We start from the raw sequence: 27,379 nt of genomic DNA on the forward strand, positions 1-27,379 counted from the left end.
CACTACACTCTATTGCCTCTCTATCTTCTCACATGGTGAAGCTCAGGAATATATTCCAAACCCTTAGGCATTTATTCTCAAACTATTAAAGCCCCGTGTGTTAAACTTGACTATGTTTTCTTAATTTACGGAGTAGTCACACTACCTTAAAAATACACCCAAGAGAGCAAAAGAGGGAGAGGATGGTAGAAACAAAGACACCTGATGCTATGTGCATCGAACACATGCATGGCCCCTAATCTGACTCTATATGTGAGTAAACAAGATACATAAATCTGGGTAGATTGGTTGTTCATATAAACAATTCAAAGCCTTATCATGCCTCTCTGAACTGACTCCAATTCATCAAAAATGTAGGAGCAGGTTATATATGGCACCCTCCATTAACTAAAAGACACCAATAAATTTCCAAAATGTAGGCTCAGCACCAAAATATATACATATAAATATATATATGTATGTATGTATGTATGTATGTATGGGTGGAGAAATCCCCACATATATTGCAGAACTCCGTGCAGCTTGTGTCTTCTCTGTGCAGTCTGGATCATGCATAATGCAACACCGCAACTGCTAACAGCAGGCGCGCACCAGATAATTTACACTTGTTTTTATGGACACGAGGAACTGATCTTTGAAGCTGTCCCTAATGAGATTCCGCTTGGCCCTAACAGCATCCTGAGAGAGTGTTCCGGTTTTCTACTTGGCATCCGGTGCATATTTATAATGCAGAATACAAGCTCATTTAAATTGCACATGTGGATTTTGGTGTCTTCCCTATTTTAAAGAAAGATTTTCATATCCTAAGGAGCACTGACTCGTCAATTACTAAACCATACTTTACCTAAACAATGTCACTGCCAGTCACTACAGGTACTTATCAGAGAGGCAGGTCCATCAAAGGGCCTCTACCTGCAGGGCAAAAAGCTCCCCCAATTGTAGTCCAGCCCTCAAGTCCAGAAATTCAATTAGGTCTTCAGCCAAGGGGCATCTCCAGAAATGCCTAATTATACAACACCTTCCTTAGTAGACACAATCGTGGGGACAGTCAGGGGAAAAAACCTGAAGTCAGTCACCTAAATTAAAAACTTCCTGCCCCAAAGTGCTTGGAACTCAAGCCTCTTTTTCTTATTATCGCCCCTCTTTTAAGTTCTGCTCCATATAAAATTTTTCCTTAAGCTTGCCACTTTATACGGGCTTTTCTAATCATTTGGTTTTCAAGGGGTTTAGCGCTTACTCACCCATAATCAGAGCTCTATTACATACTTACTTTGAGTTTCATCTGTTTTCCTTTATATTACATTTTTAAAAAGATTTTCAATCTTTATGTAACACCAGTGTTGCTAGGATGGTGTTACTGTACTTAACCCAAATCACAGATTTCTGTCAAAATGGTTATTCTATTAGAGCTTATTAAGAGTAAGAGTTATCTCAGAAAAAAGTAGTTACAAAACACACAAGTACAGAATAAAACTGGTTCGCCTTATGCAAAATGCACAATTCCCATGATAACAGATGACCTGTTTTCAAGGTCTTCATTTCAGGTCAACTCCACAGATTAGGGGCAGTTGTCAGTCAGACTCCTAATCATGGGGCTGAAATATACCCTAAATTAATTTCACGCTTCTATCCAATAATTGTTGACTCCAAATAGGATCAATAAATAAGCATTTTACAAAGGAATTAAAACAATATACTTTCTAATGCCTCAATTTTTAGAGAAAAATATAGGAAACCCAAATCTTTAGGGTCAAGTTGAAAGTAAAACTGATGTTTTTCCCATGTTAGGACTGAGAATATACTGTTGTCAATGCAAATGTCAACTGAAGGCAGGACAGATCATAGCATTAGTGTAGGAGTATCAGAAATACTCACTCTGAGCTTCATCCAGCTCCACCCTGAAAAAAACACGGGAGACTTACATAAGTTACCCTTTTTAAAGCCAAGTATTTGCTCAAGTCTAAATACATGCTCTCAAAATGAATGGATGATGGCGAGGGAGCACAGACTTCTTGGAGAAGCACATACTAAGAGACTACTGAATCCTTGCAAACTCAACTTTCATTCATTCATTCAACAGGTATTTGGAGAGTATCTAGAATGTGCCTAGTACCGTGACAGGTGATCTGGATAGAGGCAGGCAAAAGGAAAAGAAAAGAAAACTATGAAGACAGAGTAGCTGCTTTCATAGCCTAGTGGAAGACAATCATTTCTCAAATAATTTAAAAATCCATTTATGGGGTGCCCGGGTGGCTCAGTCGGTTGACTCTTGGTTGTCTTCCTCTCCCTCTGCCCCTCCCCTGACTCATGCTCTCTCTTCCTTTTCAAGTAAATAAATCTTTAAAAAATAAATAAAAATGCATTTATGATAAGTGGAGTCAAAGAAAAGCATTACTTGTAGGTACTCCAAATACAGAGCTTTCTCAACTTATAATGGGGGTTACCTCCCAATAAACCCATAGTAAGTTGGAAATATCGTAAGTCAAAAATGCATTTAATACATCTAACCTGAGGACCATCATAGCTTAACCTAGCCGATCTTAACCATGCTCAAAACCCATAAGCCTACAGTTGGACAAAATCATGTAATGTAAAGCTTATCTTATAATAAAGTGTTGACTATCTCATGCAATTTGCTGAATACCGTACTGGAAGCAAAAAACAGGATGGTTGTATGGGTACAGAAGGGTTGTGAGTGTATTGCTTGTTGACTTCCATAACTGCATACTGACTGGGAGCTGGGGCTGCCACTTCCCGGGATCGCCAAAGGGGACTGAATCCTGTATTGCTAGCCCAGGAAAAGATCCGAATTCAAGTACAGTTTCTACTGACTATCACTTTTGCACCATGGTAAAGTCGAGAAATCTTATGTCAACTTGCTGTAAGTCAGGGACTGTCTATTCATATAAAGGTTCACATAATCCAGAGAGGGGGTAGGGGCTCCCCTAAAGAAATGACAGAGGAGAAGGGAAATAGTATTGAGGGAAGAGAGCTGTCAACATCATTCCGAACCTCAAAGTTTAGGGCAGTGGACGCCTGATGCTCTCCCCATACCTCTTCGGTACCGCTCACTTGAAATAAATTAAAAATAAAAAATTGAGGAGGTGTGCCTAGAAAGTTGGATTTACATGTCTTCCGTTCAATGTCAGCACCAAAAACAGGATCGAAGACCTTGGGAAAAATCGGTGGACAGATCACCAAAGTTGGCACTAACTGCTGCCAAATGTCTGGCTGGCACCAGAGTACAGACTAAATTGGCCATAAAAACCTCACTGTAGTCCTTACTCCTCTCAAAGGAAATGATTTCGTGATTCACAATGAGGCTTACCCAGAGGCCAGTCTTAGGGGGAGGCCTTGAATTTTGAGCTTAACTCAATTGCACGGTTTAGGGCAAGAGTTTCATGTTTCAGATGTGCAGTCAGGTAATCTGATCCCATCAGCGTTTTTAATGGCTTCTAAAAAATCCAAAGTGTTAAATCATTTTCCCAGCCTCCCCCAGAGCGGTCCGAGGGTGTTTTTTCCCCCCAACCTCCATTCTCCTCCCCCCAGTCTCTTATTTTTCATACTCGAACTGTTACTAAGTCTGAGACACTAATTTAACACACATTTCTTAATCCTCAAGTCTGATTGTAATCTGTGTGCTAAAAGAGTACACACATACCTAATGTACTCCCTTTAAAAAGCACTGACCCAGAGGAAATAAAAGGATAATGCAATATGTAGAGATGGTGCTTTCTTTCAGAAACAGCACTATTATCGTGATTCCTTATAAGCCTGGGGAGAACATTCTCCGGTGCTGGAGAAACCAAAGGCAGCAGACCCATGTACATCCCACAGCTCCAGTAAAGGCACATCTCTTAGAGTCACACTGTCTCAGTAAGTTCACACAGAGAGAGACTCAGTCCCTCCCACCCAGTGTGGGAGTCCACCGCCCCACCCGGAGACAGCACAGCCCCTAAAAACTTTCAAAGCAGGAGGAAACGGAAACAAAAACAAAAACTTCTCAACAAGAGTAAAACAGACACGCCACGTTTAATGGCATCAGAAAAAAAGTTAGGGTGGGTAATGATGGCCCACCTGCCACCATGAAGACTCTGTGGCAGCTCAAGGGTTAATGCTGGCGATGCAGTCACAATGAACAATATTATTGATAATAATAGCTACCATGCATTGAGCATTGAGATGCTGTACTACGTGCTTTACTAAGCACTAGGCATCCTCTAATATAAACTTGACTGTTACCCAGTGAAGCATATATTCTTATGATCCCCACAGTAAAGCTAAGGCACTAGCAGTAGAGAATATACCAGAACACATGCAAGGGTCATGGGGATGGAGAGACAGACCGGAATATGGATATACTATTGGGGGGGGAGCTTTTCAAATTTCTTTTTTTTTAATATATATATATTTATAAATGTGCCTAGATTTCTGCTGGGCACCAACAACTCTCCTCCTGAGTTCTCCCTTACAAAATATATGCATTCACTCTTCCCGTCGCTCATGTTCTTCTGTTTACAGCTTTATTAAGATATTAGGTCCAGCAGTGGCTCCTGCAGCCCGTGGTACAGCACCTCGCAAAACAGCACTGTTTGTTTATAAGGTGACACAACCTTCCCCACAGAGTATGGGGGCATGACTAAAATCCACTAATGGCCAGAAAGCTCATTTTAATTCTACACTTAACAAAATAAACACCTCATAAAGGCAGGTAAGCAGAAGCTACTTTTCACTCTGGACTGCTTTGTCTTAATAACCTTTGAAAGGAAGGAACGGACCGCAGGAACAGGCTCTCGCACACGCAGAACACAATTATGGCACAAAGAGATTGTGATAAAAGCCAAACCCCTTATGCAAAGTTAAATTATTTTTTTTTCCTGGGAGGAAGGAGTACCTCTCCCAAATACAGACCATTGCTAAATTGCAATGGTTCTTTCTCTGCAAATTCTGGCTGCATTAGTGGGATCTACAAGCCTGTCTGAAAAACCAGGGCATTTGATTTCCCTGAAACCAATTCCCAAAAGGGCTGATTCCCCCCCCCCCCCCCCCCGGCTCTTTTGTCCACAGAAAATGAAGCTCCACTTACATGTTGGAGGAAATATTTCAAAACATTCCCTTTTTCCTCAAAGTGCAGAATTTATGGTAACAGATAATTAACAACAAATGACAAACAATCTGAGCAGTAAAGGTCCCAGTTTGGTTGCCAAGATGATGGTATCAAATTCCAAGATAAACAGTGGAGCGTGCCGACTGCCATTAACGTCAAGGGGTCGAGATGGAGAGATGCAAAACAGGCCAGGCATCCGCCACCAAGGGGCACGATGTGGAGCAAACCACCTCCCACGGGGTTATTATCTCCCTTCTGAGCCCTCGAGAGTGTCAGTGGGTGTGGGGGTAGGACGGAGCTCTCTCCACTGGACCGAACAGACACCCAAGCCTTTCTATCTCACAGAGGGAAAACATTAATCTTCTTTGAACTGCATTATGAAAGAATGAGGAATTAATATCCTTTAGGAGTTAACACCTCCTTCCTAAGTTTGTTCTTCCCAAAGATTTGAACTCCCCATCTTCTTTTCTCTGAGTTTGTTGAGTCAAAATAGGTTTCAGTGCCACCAGTTGTGCCCAGACTGTGAGGGTTAAGAACAAAGTGAAAACAAGTTAACCTGTAAAAATTGGAATTTGAGCACAACATATGGTAAGTCTCCCAGATACTAACAGATGGCCAACCTTGGGAAATCGCAATTTCAGATATTCTTACATTTCTCAAAAGCCAGTTCATAGTTTGCTATTTGTTAAATGGATTTTTTTTAAACATTGAAATACAAACCTAAAGTTTGAATTACCTACAAATTGTCCTTCTCAGAGACCAAAACAGGTCAATGTATCAAAAATTGCTATTCTCATCCTTTCAAGGGCTCGATTCGTTGGTATGTGGGGTTGGTATGCATAACCCAGAAAGCTAAGGTGCAATTTGTCTTATTTCCTTGTAAAGCCCATCTTGACTGATGTTGAAGGATGCTGACACTCTCCTGGTATTACAGTCAAGCCCAAAACCAGGAACATCATAATTGCAAGAAAGAGTTTTGATCTAATGTATATATCTGCTAGTCTGTCTTTCTCTTTCTCTCTTCTTTCCTCCCTCCCTCTCCTCTCTCCGTCTCCTTCACACATATTCCCATTTCTCATTGTATTCCTTGCCCATCCATGCAGGACCAGTATGCAAAAGTTGGTAACATTTTTAAAAATGGAATACGTTAAACATAAGGTAAAACCAAGAGCGATGGGTATGATATTTGTGATTTAAAAAAGAAAGTATCTAATACAGTCTGATAGGCCTCTGTAGTTATCTTTGAAGTCTTAAAGCAAAGCAAAATGAAACAAAAAAAGAACTATTTTCCAAAACTCAGGACTAAAATAGAGCTGGTATACTGTCTATGTCACAGCAAAAGGCTAAATCAGGAAATTAGGGAAACATGCTTAAGTTGCTTAGCTGGTGGAAGACTTAATTTTTTTCTTGATTTCGGTTTTAAGTCCTTGTGCAAAACACATTTTAAACTAAGTGTGCAATATGTAAACGGTTTGAGACTTGGTCTGTGGCCCAAATACCTAAAACCAAATACCACAAGTAAGCCACTTTTCTTAGCCAATCAGTATAAATGCCAAAATAGCCCACCGCAAGATGGGAAAAGATATTTTTCCAATCCAAGAATTATCAAATCTTTGAGCTGGAAGGTTTCAGAGGCTTTCTGCACAAAGAAGTAAGTGGGCTTGAGTACAGTCTGTGTTACGGCAATCTTTCAAGGAATCCACTACCAACAGAGGAACCAAGAATGGCTTAATTCTCACTTGGAATTTTAAAGCTCAATAATATCAAGTGCGGAACATTTACCTGTTTGCTTTATTAATGGTACTAGTTTTTCTTTTTCTTTTCTTTTTTCAACTGGTGTCAAGAGCTTTACTACTTAATATAAAACTGCACAAAAATTTAAACCCACTAGAGGGGCTTATAGTCTCGATTTGTGGTAAAGAAGAAAATATGGAAAGCCTGCAAAAATGCATTTTCTTATGTACATTTTACCCTTCTACAGGGACAGAAATTGAAGGAAAAAAAATCTTCAAAACAAAATAGAATAAAAATATGCGGACCCAAATACTGCAAGGGCCAATAAATCCAACAGAGTTTCCTCTTTGCAGAGTTCGTGTTTCTACACAGACAAAGCCTCCAAGTGTACTTCTACATTAAAAAAAAAAAAAAGAGGCAGACTAACATGGTGGTCTGCAAAAGAAGGGGGGGTAGTTTTGTTCATACTGATACTGAAATAATAGCCCAATCATGCCAGGATGGCTACTGAAACGTCTAGTTTCCAGCATGCTGTGGAAGTCTAAAAGGGGAAAAAAACATGGAAGGAAAGAGCTGAGGAAAAATCTGAAAAAGAAGAAAAACAAGCTGATGGCCAGATCTTCTGAGACTCCGCAAACTTCTTTTCCTTTTTGGAAATAATTCAAAACTACCAAGGGTTTGCTGTACAACACATGGTAGATTCAGTGCCATTGGCTTTGTTTTGATATCTTAAAATCTACACCTTCATAAGCTCTAAAATCTCAGAATTAAAATTAAATATGTCTCAAATACAGACTCCCTATTGCATTACTTCCTGGTTAGCCATTTTGTATGTCTTTCTCAAAACATTTCCATGAAGGAAATTAAAAAAAAAAAAAACTGTACTTAGAACAGGCAATAGATTCAATCCATAAGGAGAGGTGATTTGATGGCTTCCCAACTTCAGGATGTGTCTATCCATCCTGTGTGTGACTATGGCCACACTTGCCTATGAATCTTTCTTTATCTCTATAAATGTAGGTAAGTGTTTCAGAATTTGAAATCCAGGCATACCATAATAGATGGGATTTACTTTATTTGTCAAAATTCTTTACCCTCCCTGAAAGTCAAGTAACCAAAAAACAAACAAAAAACACTACACGGTTATACAACACACACCCAGGGTTCTAAGAACAAATCCCCATATGGACAAAAAAATATTTCAATTTTAGGTTGCCTTTTTAATGCTCGAATGCAAACAAAGAAATCTACAGAATAAGAAAAAAGTCAAGCTCTAAAATGAAGTCAAACTGTCACGGACCACAAGACCAGTACCCTCAGGGAGTATATAGGAAAAAGAACTTATTTAAAAAAAAAAAGAAATGAGAGAGGAAAAGAAAAATACTCTGTGTTTACATATGAGTGCAAACGAAAAGAGCCATTCAGCATCTCCACGATGAATTTCAGATTGAAAACATTAACAAAAATTATGGCCATGCTAATGTGCAGGCCAGTGATAAATTTGTAATGAGAATGAGCATGAGAATCAGTGGCTTACCAAGAGAAAAAAAATGTTTAGAATGTTTTTTCAAACAGCTAATGCAGCCCAGCTCCAGAGCAAAGGATGAATTTCTACCTTGTTAGTAAAGTGCAATTGTACAGAGCCCCAGACATTCATTCATTCATTGATATTAGTCTTCCTCTGGGTGAGAGTTAGGGGGGTCATTTCTCTTCTTCTTCTCCACCACAACCCCATGACGCCTCACTGTTATATTTTTTTTTCCTACAGAATACCACTAATAATGAGGGATTTATATTCTTAATTTCAAACAGACCTAAAGATAAGATAAGAAGCAGGAGAAATCCGAAACTGCCAGAGTGGGAGGCGATGATGCTAAAAGGGCACCAAGTTCCTGGTGAGGAACCTGAAAATCAGAGAAGCCCAAAGTACTAATGACCGTAGACCTAATTAGTGACCAAGACAGGACTAGAATCCAGGTTCTCTGAAATATGATCAAGTAGTCTACAGCGAGCTACCTATTTACTGATACTGTGTACTCTGATAGCTTCCAAAAATGCATCTAAAAAGACTCCTTAATAAATTTCACTTCAGGTATAGGACTAGAAAGAAGGCAACCTCTTTGGCACTGCTCCCACCTTCCCACACGTGAGCAAGTGGAATTACACTGAACCAAAAAACAGCCTTTGGTCTATTCCTCGGTTATAACATGAAATAGAAGAAAACACCACCGAAAGAAGGTAGGCCCAAAGAAAGTAGAAGATTTACATTTGTGGGAGCCTTAGGTGCAAGGACTTATAGACAAATTGCATTTTTATCATTCTTAAAAAAAGTTTTTATCATAAAAGTATTACACAGTTGTTTTTATAAGAATTCAAATTATGCAAAGGTATATAAAATAAAAAGTGAAGGGTCTTTATCCACCAACTCCCTCCCCCGAATTCGTTTAATAAATAATCACCAGTAACGTTGGTCTTTATTTTTCTACACACTTTTATATTTTTTTAACCAAAAGACACCATTCCATAACTCTCTCGTGTAACTTTGTCTTTGTACCTAAGGATGCCTAATGCAGACCTGACATAAACATTTACTTCCCAGCCCCAGAAATGAAACTTAAGATCACACACACACACAAAGTCCTATAAGAATCTGGCATGGAATGATCACTAAGCTACCCTAAAAACTTCAGATCATTTTTGATTCACAATGTCCAAGCAAATACTGACCAGATACTTTATAGTGCAATAAAGAGTAACAAGAACACAAGCTGGACTTGTCAGGTTTTATACAACAAGAAGTTCAGAAAGGAAGATGTTAACACTGATGTTACCAGCTGGACACAAGACCATATGGAAAAGATCATAAATATTATCACAGCATCTATTTATCAAGTGCTATATCTTTCAGGCACTCTATGTCATACGCTTTATCTCACTTAATACAACTATCTTAAAGGGTCATTCAACCCATTCTACAGATGAGAAGACTCAGGAATTTTTCCATCATCGCTCAGCCAAGCTAGTAACAAGCAGGATCAACACCTGTATGTAGATCTCTGATTTCAGACCATACTTTCAGCCATCATATGAATATTGTCCTCATTCCCTAGCCAAAGCTGTAGCCCTTTGCACTCAATCCTGGTTAATTATAGTTAATTCTTGATGCTTCTGTTTTAACCACCACCATAGGAGAGGAGCCTAAGACACTGATGGGGGGTACAAGACCCTGAGAACAGCCCATGAGGAAGAAGGCCACTGTGATTGCACAGAGAATAACCAGGCCCACACTCAGTTCACTGGATTCCTTCTCCCCCTGGGACTGTACCTCTCAAGGAGAACTAAGTGAGATAATCGTAGGCTGTTTATGACCTTGACAGGCACCAAGAAGTCAGAACATCTGCCAACCCTGACAGTCAAATATCCCACTCAGAAAAGTTTGCTGGGAGTGGTTCCTCGAAGAAGACAGGACAAAACTTACCAGTGATTTTCCTATTCATTCATTTTTACTCCACTGGTTTTCAAAATGAATTGAGACAGCTTAGAATTAAAAACGCAGAATCAGTAAAACAATCATTAATAACAGCTAACGTGTATTGAGTATAAGCTATGTACTAAGAACTCCTCTAAGAATTTCACAAGTAACACTGTTTTAACCTTCACGGCAACCTTTTGAGATAGGCACTACTTTTATCATCCACATTTTACAAATGGAAAAAGAAAACACAGAGAACTTAATACATTTCTCCACAGTTGGTTACACAGCTAGTAAGTGGTGCAAACCAGGCTTTAAATCTAACAATCTTATTTCACTGGAGATGTCAACCACTATGCTATATGCTGCCTCCCAAAACAAGTATAAAAGAGGAACAGCACAGTAATATTCCACGGGTGTTGACAACTGAAGACAAAGACAAGCATAGGACTAAAACTGAAAATAAAACTTGATACGACCTTCCTAGCAACCAATTCTTAAAGAAAAAGGTGAGGAATTAACCTCAGTAGGGTGATCAACCACCCTGGCTAGCACAGGACTAAGGGGTCTCCCAGAAGGCAGGACTTTCAGTGCAAAAGCTGAGGTGGCTGGATGCCCTACTGGAAAAGGCTTTATAATATTTTATTAGGCCTCACATAATTAAAAATACACAAAACCTTTATGGTGCTTTCAAACCTACATTGGCTCCTTCAGCACCTCCTCCCACCAACATTAAAAATACTAAATAATTTTCTCCACACTCTGCTTGGGAAAAATGAAGGGATTGTAGAAAAATGAAACACTGTTAATTGTTGGTTTCCAATCATCACATCTATCACTGTTTTCAAGAGTCTGAGTAAGAGGGGCATACAAATTCTTGGCTAAATTCTGTCCTATAAACTCCAGCTGTGCTTTCATTTTCTCTCCCAAGGTCATTTAAGATTGCTTTCTTAAAAAAAAAAAAAAATTCTTCCTTTAGATTTTGCCATTTGCAAAAACAGGGATGGACCGAGAGGGTATTATGCTAAGTGCAATAGGTTAGACAGAAAAAGACAAACACCATACAATTTCGCTTCTATATCTATGTAGAATCTAAGAAAATAAAACACATGAATAAACAGACCAAAAAAAAGCAGAAACAGATGCATAAATACAAGAATAAACTGGTGGTTGCCAGAGGGGAGGGAGGTAAGGGGATGGGTAAAATGGATAAAGGTGGGTGGGAGGTCCAGGCTTCCGGTTATGGAATGGGTTAAGTCATGCGGATGAAATGCACCGGACAGGGAACAGAGTCAGTGGTATTTTAATAGTGCTGTATGGTGACAGACGGCAGCTACACTTGTGGTGAGCCCAGCAAAAGGTACAGACTTGTCCAATCACTATGTTGTACACCTGAAACTAAAGTAACATTGTGTGTCAACTGTACTTCAATTAAAAAAAAAAAAACTTCCCTATGTCACAGGCAGAGATGCAGGCCAGTGGTTTTTTAGATGCTTGGTGGCAGCCTCGTCAGAACTTATGGGAGAAACCAAACCAAGATCAAGTAGTAAATCTCCTAACGTCACTTGAAACAGTAGCTCTGAAATCGGTGATGAGCTTGATGAAGATGAGGGCCAAGTTTTATGTATCTGTACCCCCCCCTATAGCAACCCCTTGCAAATAAATGTCTTAATTGCAATCTTAATCTCAGTATGTCAGAGCTAAAAAGATCCACAACTGTCACTCGGTGCAAATGTGTACAGATGAGTAAACTAAGGCATGGAGAAGAGAAGTCAGTTGCCCAAGGTGGGTCACAAAATTGACGTGAGACTAACTGAATTAAATGGGAAGTGAGCTATTCCTTAATTAAGGCAAGAAAACACCACTAGGTTCTGTGAAAGAAAACAATGGATCACTTAAGGGGCCAGGATTGTAATTCCAATTCAGGTGATCCATTATGGGATATAAGTAAAAAAGGAAAGGAGACATTTTAAGTATCCCATGTAAAATAATGAGCAACTCTTCAAGTGGAAAAGACAAAATATTTTTAGGTAGAGGAACAAACCTCTGCCGTGATGTGTTAAGAACTTCAGAAAAACTGAAGAAATTTTAGACTAAATATTTCATGGATATTTTCCAGCCAATTTAAGTTTCTATTTAGACTAAGTGCATTTTTTTTTTTTTACTATAAAAGAAATATAACATGATCACATTTAACGAAGATACCTGAATGCCTAGTATGGGCCAGTCACTGAATGGGAAGGTGAGCCAACTACTAGACAATACACACACACCTTCATACAAACACTCAAAATGTTAATATAGAACAGAAAAATTCCAATGAGAAAATCTCCAAATCTCAATCACAATATCTCATCTCAATGCACAGTCAAATCAGTGGGTCAATCCATCCATCAGTCAGTATTTCTGAACAACTGTTACCTGCTCAATCACTGCTTTTAAGAAACAAATGAGAAAGAGATAGAGAGAGGTAATAATGCAGGTGGTATGGGTTGAAGTAGGGACTAGGAGTGTCGTGCTGGGGAGGGGGACACAGTCAGTTTGGACTGGGAGAGATAGAAGAGCTTTTATAGATGGAGAGAGGCCTGAACTGACTTAAGGCATTTGATGAGCAGAGCATAAAAGTGCTTCTCACAGCTGAGGTGCTCAGGCAACAGCGAGCCCACCTGTGGCTGGAACAAAGGGTTCAGGCAGAAAGCCCCAGGTAGGTGATGAAGATGAAAAAGGCCAGCTGGACCCAGACCAGGGATGAGTGCTCTACGCCAAGGTGGGAAGTCTAGTGAAGGGCTACACAGCTGTCCAGGCTACCACTGCAAACCTCATTTTGCAAGACTTTTTTTTTTTTCCCAAAAAAGGTATATGTAATTTGATCCTTCGATTTTTCATGGCTAGATCTAAGCAGATTAGTTCTAAGGTTACATGATTTTTTAAATAACTCTGTTCGTTGCCAGTTCACCAATTGAGTCTTAGGGCCGTGAACGAGTGAAGACTTAAGGTGATATTCCCTATCAGTCATCTTCCAAGGAATTTGAGGCAAAACATACTTTCTTTTGGGCGCCTGGGTGGCTCAGTTGGTTAAGCGACTGCCTTCGGCTCAGGTCATGATCCTGGAGTCGCAGGATTGAGTCCCACATCGGGCTCCCTGCTCAGCAGGGAGTCTGCTTCGCCCTCTGACCCTCTTCCCTCTCGTGCTATCTCTCATTCTCTCTCTCTCTCAAATAAATAAATAAAATCTTTAAAAAAACATACTTTCTTTTGCTTGAAAGGAAACAGAATTCACAAAGTTCTTTGTGATTCTTTAATACAAAACGTCACACTGGCAGAACAGAGCTAAAGGTATCCCAAGTCCAGCTTGCACAAATTCTATAACATATCTGAAAAAAAGGAAATCACTAGAAGCAGAAGAATAAAAGGAAAATTTGAAATGAACAAGACTTACTGTTCAGAAAAGCCATTTTAACAAAGGAAAATTGTATTCACCTTAAAAACTTTTCCTTAAAATCATGTTAACAATCCTTCATAATCATGAGTAAGTCGTGATTTAAAGAAAGTATAAAATCCTTCAAAATAGTTCAGCATTAACCATTTGCAAGTATTGCTTTCCCTTTTTCTTCTTTTTTTCCCCCAGAAATCCCATCATAGGTAATTGAGTAGCTCTATAGAATATACTTGCAAAGTAACATCCTAGTATTTACACTAATACCCAGGCAGTCAAGAGAGATCCTTTTGTTTCATTAGTGTTTCTAAATTTGGGGGGGCAGGGTGTGTGTGGGGGGAGGGGGAGGCCCTACTGTTTTTTAAATGCTCAAATAAAACAAATACGATAAAAAAGAACTTGTGACTTAGACATGCCCCGAGTTCAGTTCTGCCAGGAATGGAAAAAACAGTCAACAGAGCCCTAACCTCCTTTCTCTCTTGACTATACAATAGTGTTCAAAGAGGTTTAGTCCTACTATGAAAGACTCATGTTAGACATTGGAAGGGTCTAATAGAGAATGAGCACCAGGCATTGAATAAACTAGGGAGATGGTGACCTTTTGCCCCTTGTGCTGAAAGCCCAGCACATCCTGTAGCAAAGGAACAGAAAAAAGCTGGTGTGCATCCAGGTGCTGCAAAATCCTTGCCTCTGGATTTCTCCCACACTCTGTTCCTTAAACAGTTTAAAACTGAAACAGGACTTAAATGGTACTAGGGAGTGAGAGAAAAGTACAGTTCCTGGAACCAACTGTTCCACTGTCCCTTAATCCTTTGTTCCCCATATTGTTTGAGTCCTGCAGCACGCAGCACACATTCCACTAGCAACAGGCAAGACAATGGATTTAGCAGCGGCTGGACAATTAGTCCCAATTAGGCCTATTTCCCAGCTGAATGTAAAGGGGTAGTGGGGTGAGGTGTGTGTGTGGGGGGGGTAAACTACAGAAATTTTAAAGAAGTATTTCATCATGGAGGCAAACAATACATGTAAAGCAAACTGAACCAGGGGTCAGGAAACTCTGCCAAAAGTCACTGTGTGACACTGGCAAATACCTTAACCTCTCTGTTGTTACCCACAAAATGCAGGCAATCGACCACCACCGCTTAGATCTGGTGATCTAACGTCAAATTGTGGTTTTTGAAAGTACACTGAAAATCTGAAGAGGTTACACAGACGCAGGGTATTCCTCTGAGCTATATTTGGAAGCACAGATACCCATCTGTTTTACAAATCATATACCTTTTATTCTCCCTGGCAGAACTCATTAGAGACTTTCTTATTTTATTTCTATTTTCTTGATTGCTAATTTTTTTAAGTTCATGAGTGATACTTACATATGTACATGTGGCGGCTGGAATCTGCTCTGGTTGATATTGTAGTGCGTGAATGCCTGGGTGGGGTTTGAGCTGTACTCATCCACCGTTATGGTAACTTTGCCTTGAGAAGGAATCCCATGAGCCATCCTTCCTCCCTATAGGCATGAGCAATTCACAACTTTCCGGAGCAAAGGATGGAAGCAGGCATGATGTGTTTCAGCCAACCTCTGAACCCAAGGATCTACTCATCAATACCACTGTGCGTTTCTGAAAAAAAAAAAAAAAATTATAAAATGAGAACAAAGAAAATGAAGGTGCTCTAAGAAAGGTCAAATATGACACCTGGACATGAAATGGGCCCAGGAAAAATCTTAATATGTGTCGTTGCCCCATGAATACAACCTTTGCCAGCACTCTATCCTGCATGCACTTCAGAGTGGACCCTGCACTCCATATGACATTGCTAGCTGCTGGCAAATCACTTCAATGGCATTCAAACTAAGATTTCCTCTTTAATTATAATTATGGCACTTAACATGAATTACGGAAGGGGCATATCCACAGTTGCCATGGTGTCTAACTATAAATGGTTTGTGCTCGAAGTGGAGAATCTTCCAAACCTTCCCTGCTAATTGGAACGTTTGGTCTGTACAAAGTTGATGTCATAGAATAATGTGAAATCGCAATGCTTAACACAGCCATATAACACGGTATCAAATGTAAGTTTCAAATGCTGCACTTATAATAGATACCTGTGTATAGCTATAATACACACATAATATAGGCACGTGTTACATGCAATTTTTTCTTTCACAAGCAGTTCCCCAAATACCCAGGTACTCAACACCTGGTATACATATGTATTCCATTCTGGCCAAGAATCTTACGGTAAGGCAAATCCTTCTTGCTAAATGTAATATTATTTCTTCAAACACTACAGTCACGCGGGGGAAAGTCAAAACACATCCAGACTTGGACCACTACTTGGATGCATTCATTACGGCCCCTCTTAGAGCCCAAAGAGAGCACTGAAGGCCATTACGTCTACCACCTCATTCTTGCCTGGTGCTGTATAATTCTCAGCAGCTGGTTTCATCCTCTCAAAATTTCCATTAGTTTTGATTATTCTGATAAATGTCAATATATTATTTGCTGCGCTGGGTTGAGAAATGAGGATGTTTATTTTTATGGTAGGTATGCAAAGACTAAGAGAGCAAATCCCTGCACTGAGGCTGTTGGAACTCATCAGTGCAACAGAGAAGAAATGGGTAGCACCCTCCTTGAGTAACCCTGGGGTAACCCACGCTCTTTAAGTGCTCTGCAGCAGAATATGTTTGCCATGTGCACCATTAAGCTCCAGGAATCTTAGCTGTTATCTCAAATAAAAATATTTAGAATAAGAAGATTAGACTTAAATTTGGCATGAAACACCTTAGATATCAAGAAAAAGGCAGATGGCCTGCCATAGGCCATTTATTTTATTATTTTACAACCCGGGGGTTGTGTAGTCCTCCATATGCTAGCTGGGCTAAGAAATTCCACAGCGTTCTACTCAAATCATTGCCTTCTTCATATTAGCAAAGCACGCTAAACGACACCCACCTTGCCTTCGTTCCTAATGCACACCGCCACTGCCAAGACATGAATCCCTGGTGTTCTGGCATTTTAAACAAAGTGTCACTTTGGGTTCTCTTTCTTCTTCCTGACTTCATGGGAGGTAGGAATCCTTTAAGCACTAGTTGATAGACAACCAGGCCGGTAGGATTAACTAAATTAAAATCTTTCCCTGCTCCTTTGATGTAAAATATCTATAAGAACAGCTTACAAATCATAATGTAGCAGTTTTCATACCAAGTTTGCAGCTGTTTCCTTAATTTCCCCCACAATTATATTTTACTGTTATTTTGCATAACAGTAAAACACAACACCTGCTTCAAATTGCAGTCCTGTTCTAAGTACTGTAATTCTCTTTTGAGACACAAAGTACCGAGACACTACTGAAGCGCAAAACTGCATAATTGCGCCATGCTGAAAAGTAAATACAAATGAAAACATCTTCCTGTTATAGAAATGACTGTCATTAAAAAGAATGTTAGCCATCAACGCACAGAAAGAAAAAAATACACATTTTCAGACTGCGAGAACTTAGTGTTTGCATAAATTAAAGAGTGGTGTAAAAATTACATGCCAATTCTTATGTTCCTGCCATCAAAGTCTATTGTGTGAGATACGCAGCATTAAGAAGCAAAAGGAGACAAAATTCATGTCTACGCCATTGTGACCTCTCAATAACGATCTCTGCACTCTGCCAGAGAAAGGTTTAAATGTTTCTGGAGTAAACTCACCAATTAAACTAAGCAAAAGAGCCTAGAAATAAAATTTCCACACCTCTTATCTAAATATCTATGCAGTGACTTAGAGGAGTTAGGATTAGACCCTCCCATCTGAAGCAGAGAACTTAGAAGGTGATCAATTCACACTCCTCAATGGTCCAGTCTATCCTAAAGTCCAAGTAGGATTGCCTTGTCTATCAAGTGAACATCTGTGCCTCTTTGCACCTTTGCCCCAGCAAGACAAATAGAGCATCTCTTCATCAGCAAGCACAGGCCCCTGTAACTCTGAAGGGCTAAATGGGTGGCTGGCACCTCATTTGAATTCATCTTTACCATGTTCTCTTTCAAATGTTTTATCGAAAGAGTGCACCTGCAGTGTCTACCTTCTTTAATCTGGAGTCCTTTGAAGAAACTGTCGGACTAAGGCAGAGAGCTTCAAAACTTTCACAGGAACCTTTACAGACAAGTCAAGAAAAGGCTTATTTTTTAAAATACTATGCTCACCCTCACTCAGATATTAAACACCAACACATGGAAAAGGGTTTTTTTCTAGCAAACTCTCAAAGAGAGGGGACAATGGCCCCTCCTCTGACCTGAGAAATTTGGAAAAAGCTTGAAACAAGACAGAATGATACACGGCCTAAAACTATCCAGAAGCTGATTTACCTTGCTTCACATATTTAGGCAGTAAAAGCTTCCAAATGTTCAGATTTTGGAGCATCTCATCCTCATTACACTTACATCACTTTTTACATATAATATTTAAAGAGTATTCTTTCAATTTTCATCTTATAATTTCAGCACATTTGCTCCACAAAACAAAGGAACCTGGCACTAAACGTCAGGAATCCTAAAGGAAAATCTAAAAGGGACTGACATTGCCAAACATTCATGCTGGTGCTAGTTTGATTTTCGCCTTAAAAAAAATCATGTGGGCTCATTTTGCATTTCCTAGACAGCAATCGCGTCTCCTGCCCCTTAAGCTGTGCAACTTGCAATGTTCTTTTTCAGGAATCTAGCTGGAAAACCTTTTAAAGTCTTCTGGCAATGAAAGGATTAAAAGCTGAGGAATTAAATAACTGTCTCCACCTCCTAGACACCAGAAGTCCAATTTACCAAAAGTTTCAAAGCAACAACTCACGACCTCCCTACCCGAGCTCGCTTGGCACAGCCTATGAGAAAGGAGCCCGTGATTTCCTCGTTTAAACAAGGATGCTCATTTTATTCACTAGCCCTGAGAAGATCGCCCGACCGCCTGGCCGGACTTTGGAACTCGCCTGCTCCAGCTCCACCAAATTTCGCTCTCTCCTCCCTCTGCCGCACGGATCGAGTGATTTCTCAACTCACGCCCCTACTCTTTTATGCCCACCTCCAGTTACTCATCCCCGTATCCCGGAGCGATGCCTACAAGCCTTCTCAGAGGCTTCTCCGCCAGGGTTTTGAGAGGGATGCACAAAGTTCCACGTGCCTCTGTCCACAGAGCGCCCCCCCTCCCGCGGCACTTACACCTGAACTTGTCTCCAGCACTGCGGACACCCGCCTGGCACATTCTTTCGGAGAGAAAGGGCAGGACTTTTCTCCTGCGCCTCTGGCAACGCGTAGAGCCTATATATGGTGGGGCAGGGGGCGCGGAATTCTCCACTTTGGATTGGTTTGTTTGTTTTAAATCTAGGGTGGGCAGTTGGGGGGGGTGTCCTTCAGCAACTACACACACACACACACACGCACACACACACACACACACTCACACGCTCGCCCTGCCCTCCCGGCTCACGGCCGGCTTGTCCGGGCTACAGCTCCCCCTTCCTTCCTGGAGCACCAGCTCGCCTTACTCGCTCAGTCCCCCGTTGCCACCACCGTCGCCTCCGCTACTGCCGCCGCTGCTAGCACTGCTGGAGCTGGCACTCGCGGCCCCGGGCTCCGCCGGGCGCCTGTCTCTCTTTCTCTCCCCCAGCCCCGGATTGATTGATGACCACCGGCGGCCAATGGCTCTGACACCGCGCCATCCTCGCTCGAGCATCACAGCCCCACGCCCCCGACGTCAGCCTCGCGGGCGCACTGGCATCCCCGAACCCTCAGAGGAGAGCCCGCGCCCGGAGCCGCCACCGCCGCCTCCCTGCTCTCTGCCCCGGAGCTGCCGGGCTGCTTTCCTGGAGCGGCGGAGAAAGGAAGGGAGGGAGCCAGCGAGCGTTGGAAGGGGGTGTGGAGGCCACGGATTTCCCCCCTCTTCAGAAATCTTTTCTTTCCCTTAAAGTTTTGTTTGTTTTTTCCACCCGGACCTGTTTGTGTTTGTTTGCAGCATCTAAATCAATTACACATTTTGCATGACCCGCATTTGCTCTTAATTTGGGGTATGTTGGGGGAGGGGGTTAGTAAATGTTCTATAAATCTACCCCACCGGGGCATCCTTAATTTCTTGCTGGTGGATTCTAACTCCCTCCCCGATCTCCGGAAAAATGCCCCCTTCATCTCCTAGGCCGCAAAACCCCGGAATTCAAAGGCTTTACAAAGATAACCCTGTTCCGTGTAAATAGCAAAGAAACTCCTGCCTCTCTGGAGAAGAAATCGGGCGGCAACGGTTACTTTTTCTCCTCGCTCGTCCCCCCGCCGCCGTGGCCGGGTCGCAGGCTCGCTCCGCAGGCTGCCATCGTGAAGAGACCGGAGGCGGCAGGGGACAGCGAGGTTGGGGCGCAGGGACAGGGTGAGAAAAAGCCCCGCGCGAGAGCTGCGCGCGCGCGGGCGGCCCCGGGGGCGGCCGCGGAGCGCAGCCCAAGCACAAAGCTGCGCGGCGCCTTCCCGGCCACCGCACCTCGCTCGGGCCGCCTCGGGCGCCCGGGGCTCGGGCCAACACAATGCACCCGGGCCTAGGCCGGGGCGGTTCGAACACATAACCCCGGGACTTTCTAGTAAACAGCTCGCCTAGCCCTCGTCCCCACCCCCATCCCCGCCGCCTGGCTTTTGCTGATGCCCCTCGCGGACACCCCCCTCACCCCTCCTAAGAAATCCCGGCGGAGAAGGGAGCTGGAGGTGGGGACCCTGAGAGGTCGGGGGCTGAGGACTGGGGGGTGGGGGGGAGGGGAAATGAGCAGAGGGGCGAGATGGGGAGTGGGAGGGAGACAGCTCCTGAAAAAGAATTTGCTTTCGCTCCGGGGTAGAAAATACGCCCTCCTCGGGTTCCGAATTGCCCGGGAAGCGCCCGCTCGTGCGAATGTCAGGAGCACCGGGGCAGCCGCGGTCCGCAGCCTCCGAGCCCCTCGCACGCGCCTCTGACAAGGCACCTCTCACCCGGGCTCCGCTTTGTGTGTGCATTTTTTTTTTTTTTCCCTTCCTCTCGCGCGCGGCACCGGGCGCCCGGCCGCCTCCTCCCCCTCCCCCGCCCTCCGCCTCCCTTCCCGGGGCGGATTACCTTTCCCGGGCTGCGCTCCGGGTCCCGGGGATGCCTTCAGCGCCCAACGAGCAGGCGATCCATCGCGGAGCGGCCGGAGCCGGAGGGAGGCGTGCGGGGGGCGCGCGGGGGCGGCGAGGGGCGCGGGCGGGCCAGAACCTTCGACCCCGGAGGTCCCGCCGCTAGCTGGGGCGGGGGGCCGGGGGGCGCGGCACGAGAGGGAGGCGGGGGGGAGAAAGGACCCGAGCAGCCTCGATCTGGGGAGAGAGCGAGCGAGGGGGCGAGGAGAGGGAGCGAGGGCGCGGCGAGCCAGAGGGAGCGCGAGCGGTGCAGTGACAGGGACTGCCACTGGGGTCAAAGGAGCACAGCTCCAGGAAGCAGGGCGGCTGAGGCGCCGCTCCGTGCGCGCTCCCCGGCGGGACCCCGCGCCCCCGCGCGCCCCTCCTGCAGCCCAGGCCCGCTCGAACCCCCACCGGCGCCCCGAGGCCCCGGGGTTGCAAGAGGAGGAGGGAGCTGAGGGCGAGGCCGGCAGCCTGCTGGTGCTCTCGGGTCAAGCAGGCAGCAGGAAGCTGAGCCGCAAGTTCATCATCAGGAGTGTGATCAGCGTAAAAATGATAAGGGACTGGGGAGGGGGCGGCTGCGGAGCCCCAGAAAAATAAAGGGAGTTTTCCCTCCAAATGGGCGTCTTCTGCAAAGAGAACACCCAGGCCCCCCCATCCACCGACCTGCCTGGGGCTGTCTGGAGTACTGGCACAGCTCCAGGGCGCCGAGCTCGCCGCGGGGGCAAGGGGAGCGGCTCGGGCCCTGGGCTCAAACCAAGGAAGGCCACCCTGGGTCCCCTCCCATCTGCTGAGCTTAGGCTTTCCTGGGGGAGAGCTGTGCTCTCTTTCCTCAAGCCTTTCAACTAGCCAGACACACACACACACACACACACACACACACACACACACACACACACACACACACACACACACACACACACACACACACACACACACACACACACACACACACACACACACACACACACACACACACACACACACACACACACACACACACACACACACACACACACACACCCCTTTCTCTCTGCAATGTTGTTCCTGAGAAAGAAAAGGCCAACCCAGCTGATAATTTTTTTTACCTCCATGAATTAAGGCAGGTTCAGAATAGGGGGGTGAGGAGGGCCAAAGACTCTTAATTGTTTCCATTTTTGTCTTGGGAGCACATATTCCCCCACCCCAAAATAAGCACTTCAAAAACATTTTTAAAAATTAAAGTTGGTCCTCTGTTTTCTGCTACTTTGGGTAATGGGGAGAAAAGACTTTCAGAATTGTATGCAAAAACATAAGGAAAGGAAAGGCTGCTGAAATGCTAGAAGACAGAAGACAAGGAAGAGAAGGCTTTTAGAAAACTTGGTTGGCGGAGCTGTCTATAAAAGATGAGGTGGCCCTGTGATGTTATGCCATTGTCAGAGCTGAAGGATTTGGACTGCAACCAGATCTAATTCCTTTCCAGGAGTCGGACTCAAAGATCTAGGCATTCTCCAAAGGGAAATCCAATGGATGTGTGTGAGAGAGAGACGTGTGCTAAGTATACTATTTGACAACTGACTAGACATCCTGGCTGAAATTATATCCCCTAAAAATAAAAAGGAGCCATTTCAACCTGGTCTGTGGCCTCTGTGCTGAGACTAATTGGTTTCCAGGGTCTGGGAAGGAAGGGAGAGAGGCTGGTAGGAGCCCCTATAAAAAAAGATCAAACAGAATTCCCTTGAAAATATTTCCCTTTAACAATGGGCTTTCCTGGCACTTGAATTTTAAGTAACCTATCTCTTATGCCTGAGCTGAAATGAAGGGAGAGATGGTGTTGCTAATAAATTTATTTTGTTGTACAATATGCCCAGAGTGTCAGTACTTGTCAAATGTTCTGAGATCAAGAGGACAGTGATTCTCCTTGCCCAGCACAAATCACAGCAAGTGGCATTGACATTAAAGATGGCAAAGATGGGGGGAGGGAAGGGGGGAAGCACCTTTAAATTTTGTTTCTGTTTTACAGCCTAGCAGCAAACACTGACTAGTATCATGTTGTTGAAGAAATGCTTGGTTTTGTTTCCCTTATTCTGAGTTAGCAGTGCACTTGTCTTATCTAAATGGTTTGAATTTTTTTGACTGATTTGGGCTGATTTAATCAGTTAAAAAAAAAAAACCCACAAGCCAAATAATTTCTGTGGTTTTCTTCCTTTTTTTAAAATAACTGATAGTCAATCAAAACAGCCAAACTTAAATTTGTACATGAACCTGAATCTATATATGTGCACACAGATAATAAATAATAATGTGTTCTACTTAGTGGCACATTTTATAGGATATTTAATGCTATACAAAACAAGTGGTTGATCCTTTATAAAGTTGATGAAAATTTGTATATCATTTTACTGAGTGGGGAAAAACTGAGGCAAAAAAAGCTGTTTGAAATTGTAACTTGTAGTGGAGGAAGAAGTCATCCTCTTCCGTGTCCCTGATGATCAATTATCCACTGGGAGAAGTAGTGACCAAGCTGTATTAAGGCTGTGAATTTTTATCTCTATTAGGTTACCAAAATAAAAAAGCCAGAGAAATAGAAATAAATTTCAATAATAAGTCAGGAACAAAAGGGAATCACTTTTCAAATAATTCTCATTACATGGATTTGAATATATTGTGTTTTATAAAATCATATTGTCCATCAATATAGATAACTACACTAAAAGCTTGTTTTAAAATGATTGGACGTGAACCATGTCTGTCCCCTGACATCAGCTTTGAAACATCGAGCCTCATTAGAGCAAACTTGAAATGCTGTAAGCTGGGACTTTTTTTTTTTTTTAACATAAGTGAGACTCTAAGCTTCATTTTTTTGTCATTGTTAAATTCAATTTTTATTGTTTATAATGGAAAACAAAAGAAGGCTAAAAATAAAATGCCAAGTTTATGATTGCCTTTATGCAAATATTACAAATTTTTCCCTTTAATGGAATGTAAATTTGGACCCTTTCTCCAGTGATTTCATCGAAGGAACTGGCAAATATGCTTCCTGATAGCCTGCTGCAATATCTTTTAAAATATCTTTTCAGAAAGTATTTAGGGAAGAAAATGAGAGAGCAGAGCGTGGGAGAACTTTGGGTGGAAGCTTGGAAAGTGGATGCTACTTCCCTTGAAAGCTTAATACTTTATTTGGCATTAGCTCTCATTCTCCCTATGAGGACAGGTTTTCCAATACTTCAGGGACATGTGTATAACTGAAAACTTGGTTCAATCCTGTGGTTCTTCTTCAGAAAAAAAATTTATCAAAACTATTGCATTTCACTGAACAATTTTATTGAAATTATATACACCAATCTTAACTCTATGAACAAACAGCAACTATTTTGCTTCTTGTTCCTTTAAATTTTCTGCATCTTTATCATTTTCCAGCAAAGCTTAAGATTATAGGTTATCCAAAATCAGAGTCTGCCAATAGAACTATTATGGTGCAATTCAAAAAAATCTGAGCCAACGAACATCCTTATTTTATTCTTAATTCCTACAGTTTTTACATTTTTTGACTTGTTTCAAATGTTTTTTGCTATAAACTCCTCAAGTTTAAGAACTATGCCCTTTATCCCTTTGTGTCCTGTATTCTTATGTGCTGTGTACATAGTAGAACCTTGGAAATATTTATTAAATGACTGTATGGGTCAATAAATGAGAAAGTGAGTAAGAGAAGGCATGAGTGAAGGAGACAACTATACAATCAAGGAAAATCCATACCAGATATGCAGGAACGGAAATGATGTCATGAGACCAGTGTCAGAGGATAAGAGCTAAGAACTCGTGGTGTTCAAACAGTACACTTAAAAGGGTTTTCTAATATCTTTAGAAACATGAAATAATACATAAGACTGTTTCAGAAATTTATTTTCTCATAGAGAAACTGAAGATTATCATGTATCACACTTGTTTAAAGATAGCCTTTTTAAAAAATACAGTAACATGAAAAAAAAAACCCAAGTAAAATTTGTATCTTAAAATTTACAGAGATGATGTACCAAGATATAGTCTCAAAAGAAACTTAGGTGATTAACCTGATTTTTTGATAGATCCTTTTTGAAGTTCTCAAAATAAATATATAATGTGTTTTATCCTTTGTATTTAAAATTTCCTTTTGGTGAACCAATAAAAATGTTTATGACTGAGAAACATTCAGGAGACACTAGAACTGAGGAAATCTTGCTTTACAAAATAAATTTTTAAGACATTATCTTAGAAAGGCTAATCTTTGCCAGCAGCATAAATAATAAGCATGGAAGGAGTGGAAATCTTAAAATTTTGCAAAACTCACTAATTCTTACCATACTTACTAACCAACGTCTAGCATGTATCAACAACTCAAACAAGTATTATTTATACAATAATAATTTTAAAAATTAATTTTAAAAATCTGACAAGATACTGAGCATGTGTTAGTGTGTTTTCCATTTTAATAGACTTGAATGATTTCTGTTATCATTTAATATTTGCCAGGTTTTTTCCCATATCATGATCCCAATTCTGGAAAAATGATAGAATGTAGTGGTACTTGGGACAGGCGTGTCATGGTGGAAGAGCATTCTCACTGAAGTAAAAGGCAAAGTAATCTCTTTTGAAAGATGGGCATGTGGAAAACCCATAATAACCTGATTAAAGAAAATGTATGTGGGGGGGTTTCAATTTTAATAATTCAATTTGACAAGCTAGTTTAAGATGTATTAGTAGTTTGAGTAAGCAATACATAATGTAATTTTTCTTCTTAGTAAAAATAAATGAATGAATACATTTTTTAAAAACTGAGTTTGAGAGACAGGCAGAATCTAAAACCCATCTCTCTCTGTATTATTAACGTAATGGTTTGATTATTCAACAAATATTTTTTAATCTTCGCTCTAGGCAGAATACTTATACCATGCTGATGGTCTAAAGATGCAAAAAGCAGAATTTTCCTCCACATTATAAAGTACATAATCTCATGGGCATGAGCAGTCTGATGTTAAATAATCATACAGATAAATACAAATTACATACATACAAATCAATGAAAAGAAAAGGCATCTGGTGCAAAAAAAAATAAAACCCACAAAACAAACAAACAAAAACAATAACAAAAAACCAAAACCGAAACATACAATAAGACTTTTTCTCCTCTGAGGTTAAATGAAGATTTCCCTGATGGAGGGAAGAAATACAAGGATATCATAGGAAAAAGAAAAGCCGTGTGGGAGTTGCTGAGGGAGGAATCGCATGGTGCCTGAGAGAAGGGTCTGGATCTGGATCTGTACACAGAGGCCAGGACCAAAGGGCCAGGCTAAAAGCATTTGAAGGTCACAGCTAAGGCCCTGTTCAAGATGTTTGACTTCATCCTGAGGGCAACTGGAAGCTGTTTAAGGATCTTAAGTAGAAAGGCTAACATGATTAGATTTGTGTTTTGAAAAGGTCGCTTTTCCCCCAGCGTGGAGAATGGATTTTAGGGGGTGAGAGTGAACATTGGGAGGCCAGTTAGGGGTTATTGCTGGCAATGGGTTGAAGATGATGGTAGCCTTCAGCAGCATGACAGTTTGGAGGAGAAAAGACACGGAGAGACATGAATGGATTCAAGATATTCAAATAAATTTTACATAATAAAAATAAAGATTACTGAAATATTGAAATACTGGTCGGAGCCTGGGTGGCTCAGATGGTTAAGCGTCGGTCTTCGCTCAGGTCATGATCCTGGAGTCCCGGGATCCAGTCCCGCACTGGGCTCCCTTGCTCAGCAGGGAGTCTGCTTCTCCCTCTGACCCTCCCTCCACTCATGCTCTCTCTCTCTCTCTCTCTCAAATAAATAAAATCTTAAAAAAAAAAAAAAAAGAAAGGAAAGAAATACTGGCATGGTATTCCCCAGCCAGAGAGGCTGAGCACCATATTTAACTAACATTTTTTTTTAACCTAACATTTTTCTAACACACAGATCCTAAAACTTTATCTCCCATTCAGTGTCCCACAACTACTTATGGCTCACACGTCTGGACTTGTTCTTATTTCAAATGAAGCAGAAATGCAGGAGATAAGTGTGTTTCTGTTCTCCTGTAAAGATTTTAAATGCTACATCACTTCTATGTCAGTCCTCATTGGAACTAGTTCACTTATATTTAAAACAATATTCTAAGGGAGTCTTCACAAGTGGCTGTTTTCTAAGGAAAATCTTCAAAGAAACAGATATGCTTTCAGAGGAAATGCATAGACACTGACTGCAAGTAAGAATATTGTTCTTTCAGCACAGGATTATTCCATGTGGACCCAATCAATTTTCCCAGACCAATTGTGAGAAAGATGTTGTAGTCGCTGGGTTTCTTACTGATACAAGCTATGTCACTATGGCTCTGCTGGGCAACTCAGACTTCTAAGAAAAGATGAAATGGAAATGCAGCAAATACAGACACTTCAGGACTTCTATAATGGCAGCTATGTTTTCTAACTTCACCCCTTTCTTGGTATTTCTACATTTTGAAAGTTCCATCA

General features: G+C 41.8%; 1 protein-coding gene across 6 annotated transcripts in view; it reads right to left on the reverse strand.

The window, feature by feature from the left end:
* Positions 1–21,149, reverse strand: part of MPPED2 (metallophosphoesterase domain containing 2) — a 171,348-nt gene extending 150,199 nt beyond the window's left edge. For 2 of the 6 annotated variants that reach the window (XR_003517687.1, XM_027581563.1), the window contains exons 1-2: positions 20,844–21,149; positions 15,123–15,371 (exon numbers count right to left, since the gene is read on the reverse strand). Coding sequence is in view for 5 of the 6 variants with exons in the window: in XM_027581563.1 (XP_027437364.1) it covers positions 15,123–15,250 (128 nt within the window). In the remaining variant the exon portion in view is untranslated. Of the gene's footprint in view, positions 1–1,875; positions 1,899–15,122; positions 15,372–16,706; positions 16,803–18,943; positions 19,048–19,269; positions 19,394–20,843 lie in introns of those variants that run through there. The other 4 variants (XM_027581567.1, XM_027581564.1, XM_027581566.1 and 1 more) reach the window with 4 other exon arrangements.
* Between the last annotated feature and the right edge of the window lie 6,230 nt (positions 21,150–27,379).

Source organism: Zalophus californianus, chromosome 11, assembly GCF_009762305.2.
Source record: "Zalophus californianus isolate mZalCal1 chromosome 11, mZalCal1.pri.v2, whole genome shotgun sequence".
NCBI lineage: Eukaryota > Metazoa > Chordata > Mammalia > Carnivora > Otariidae > Zalophus > Zalophus californianus.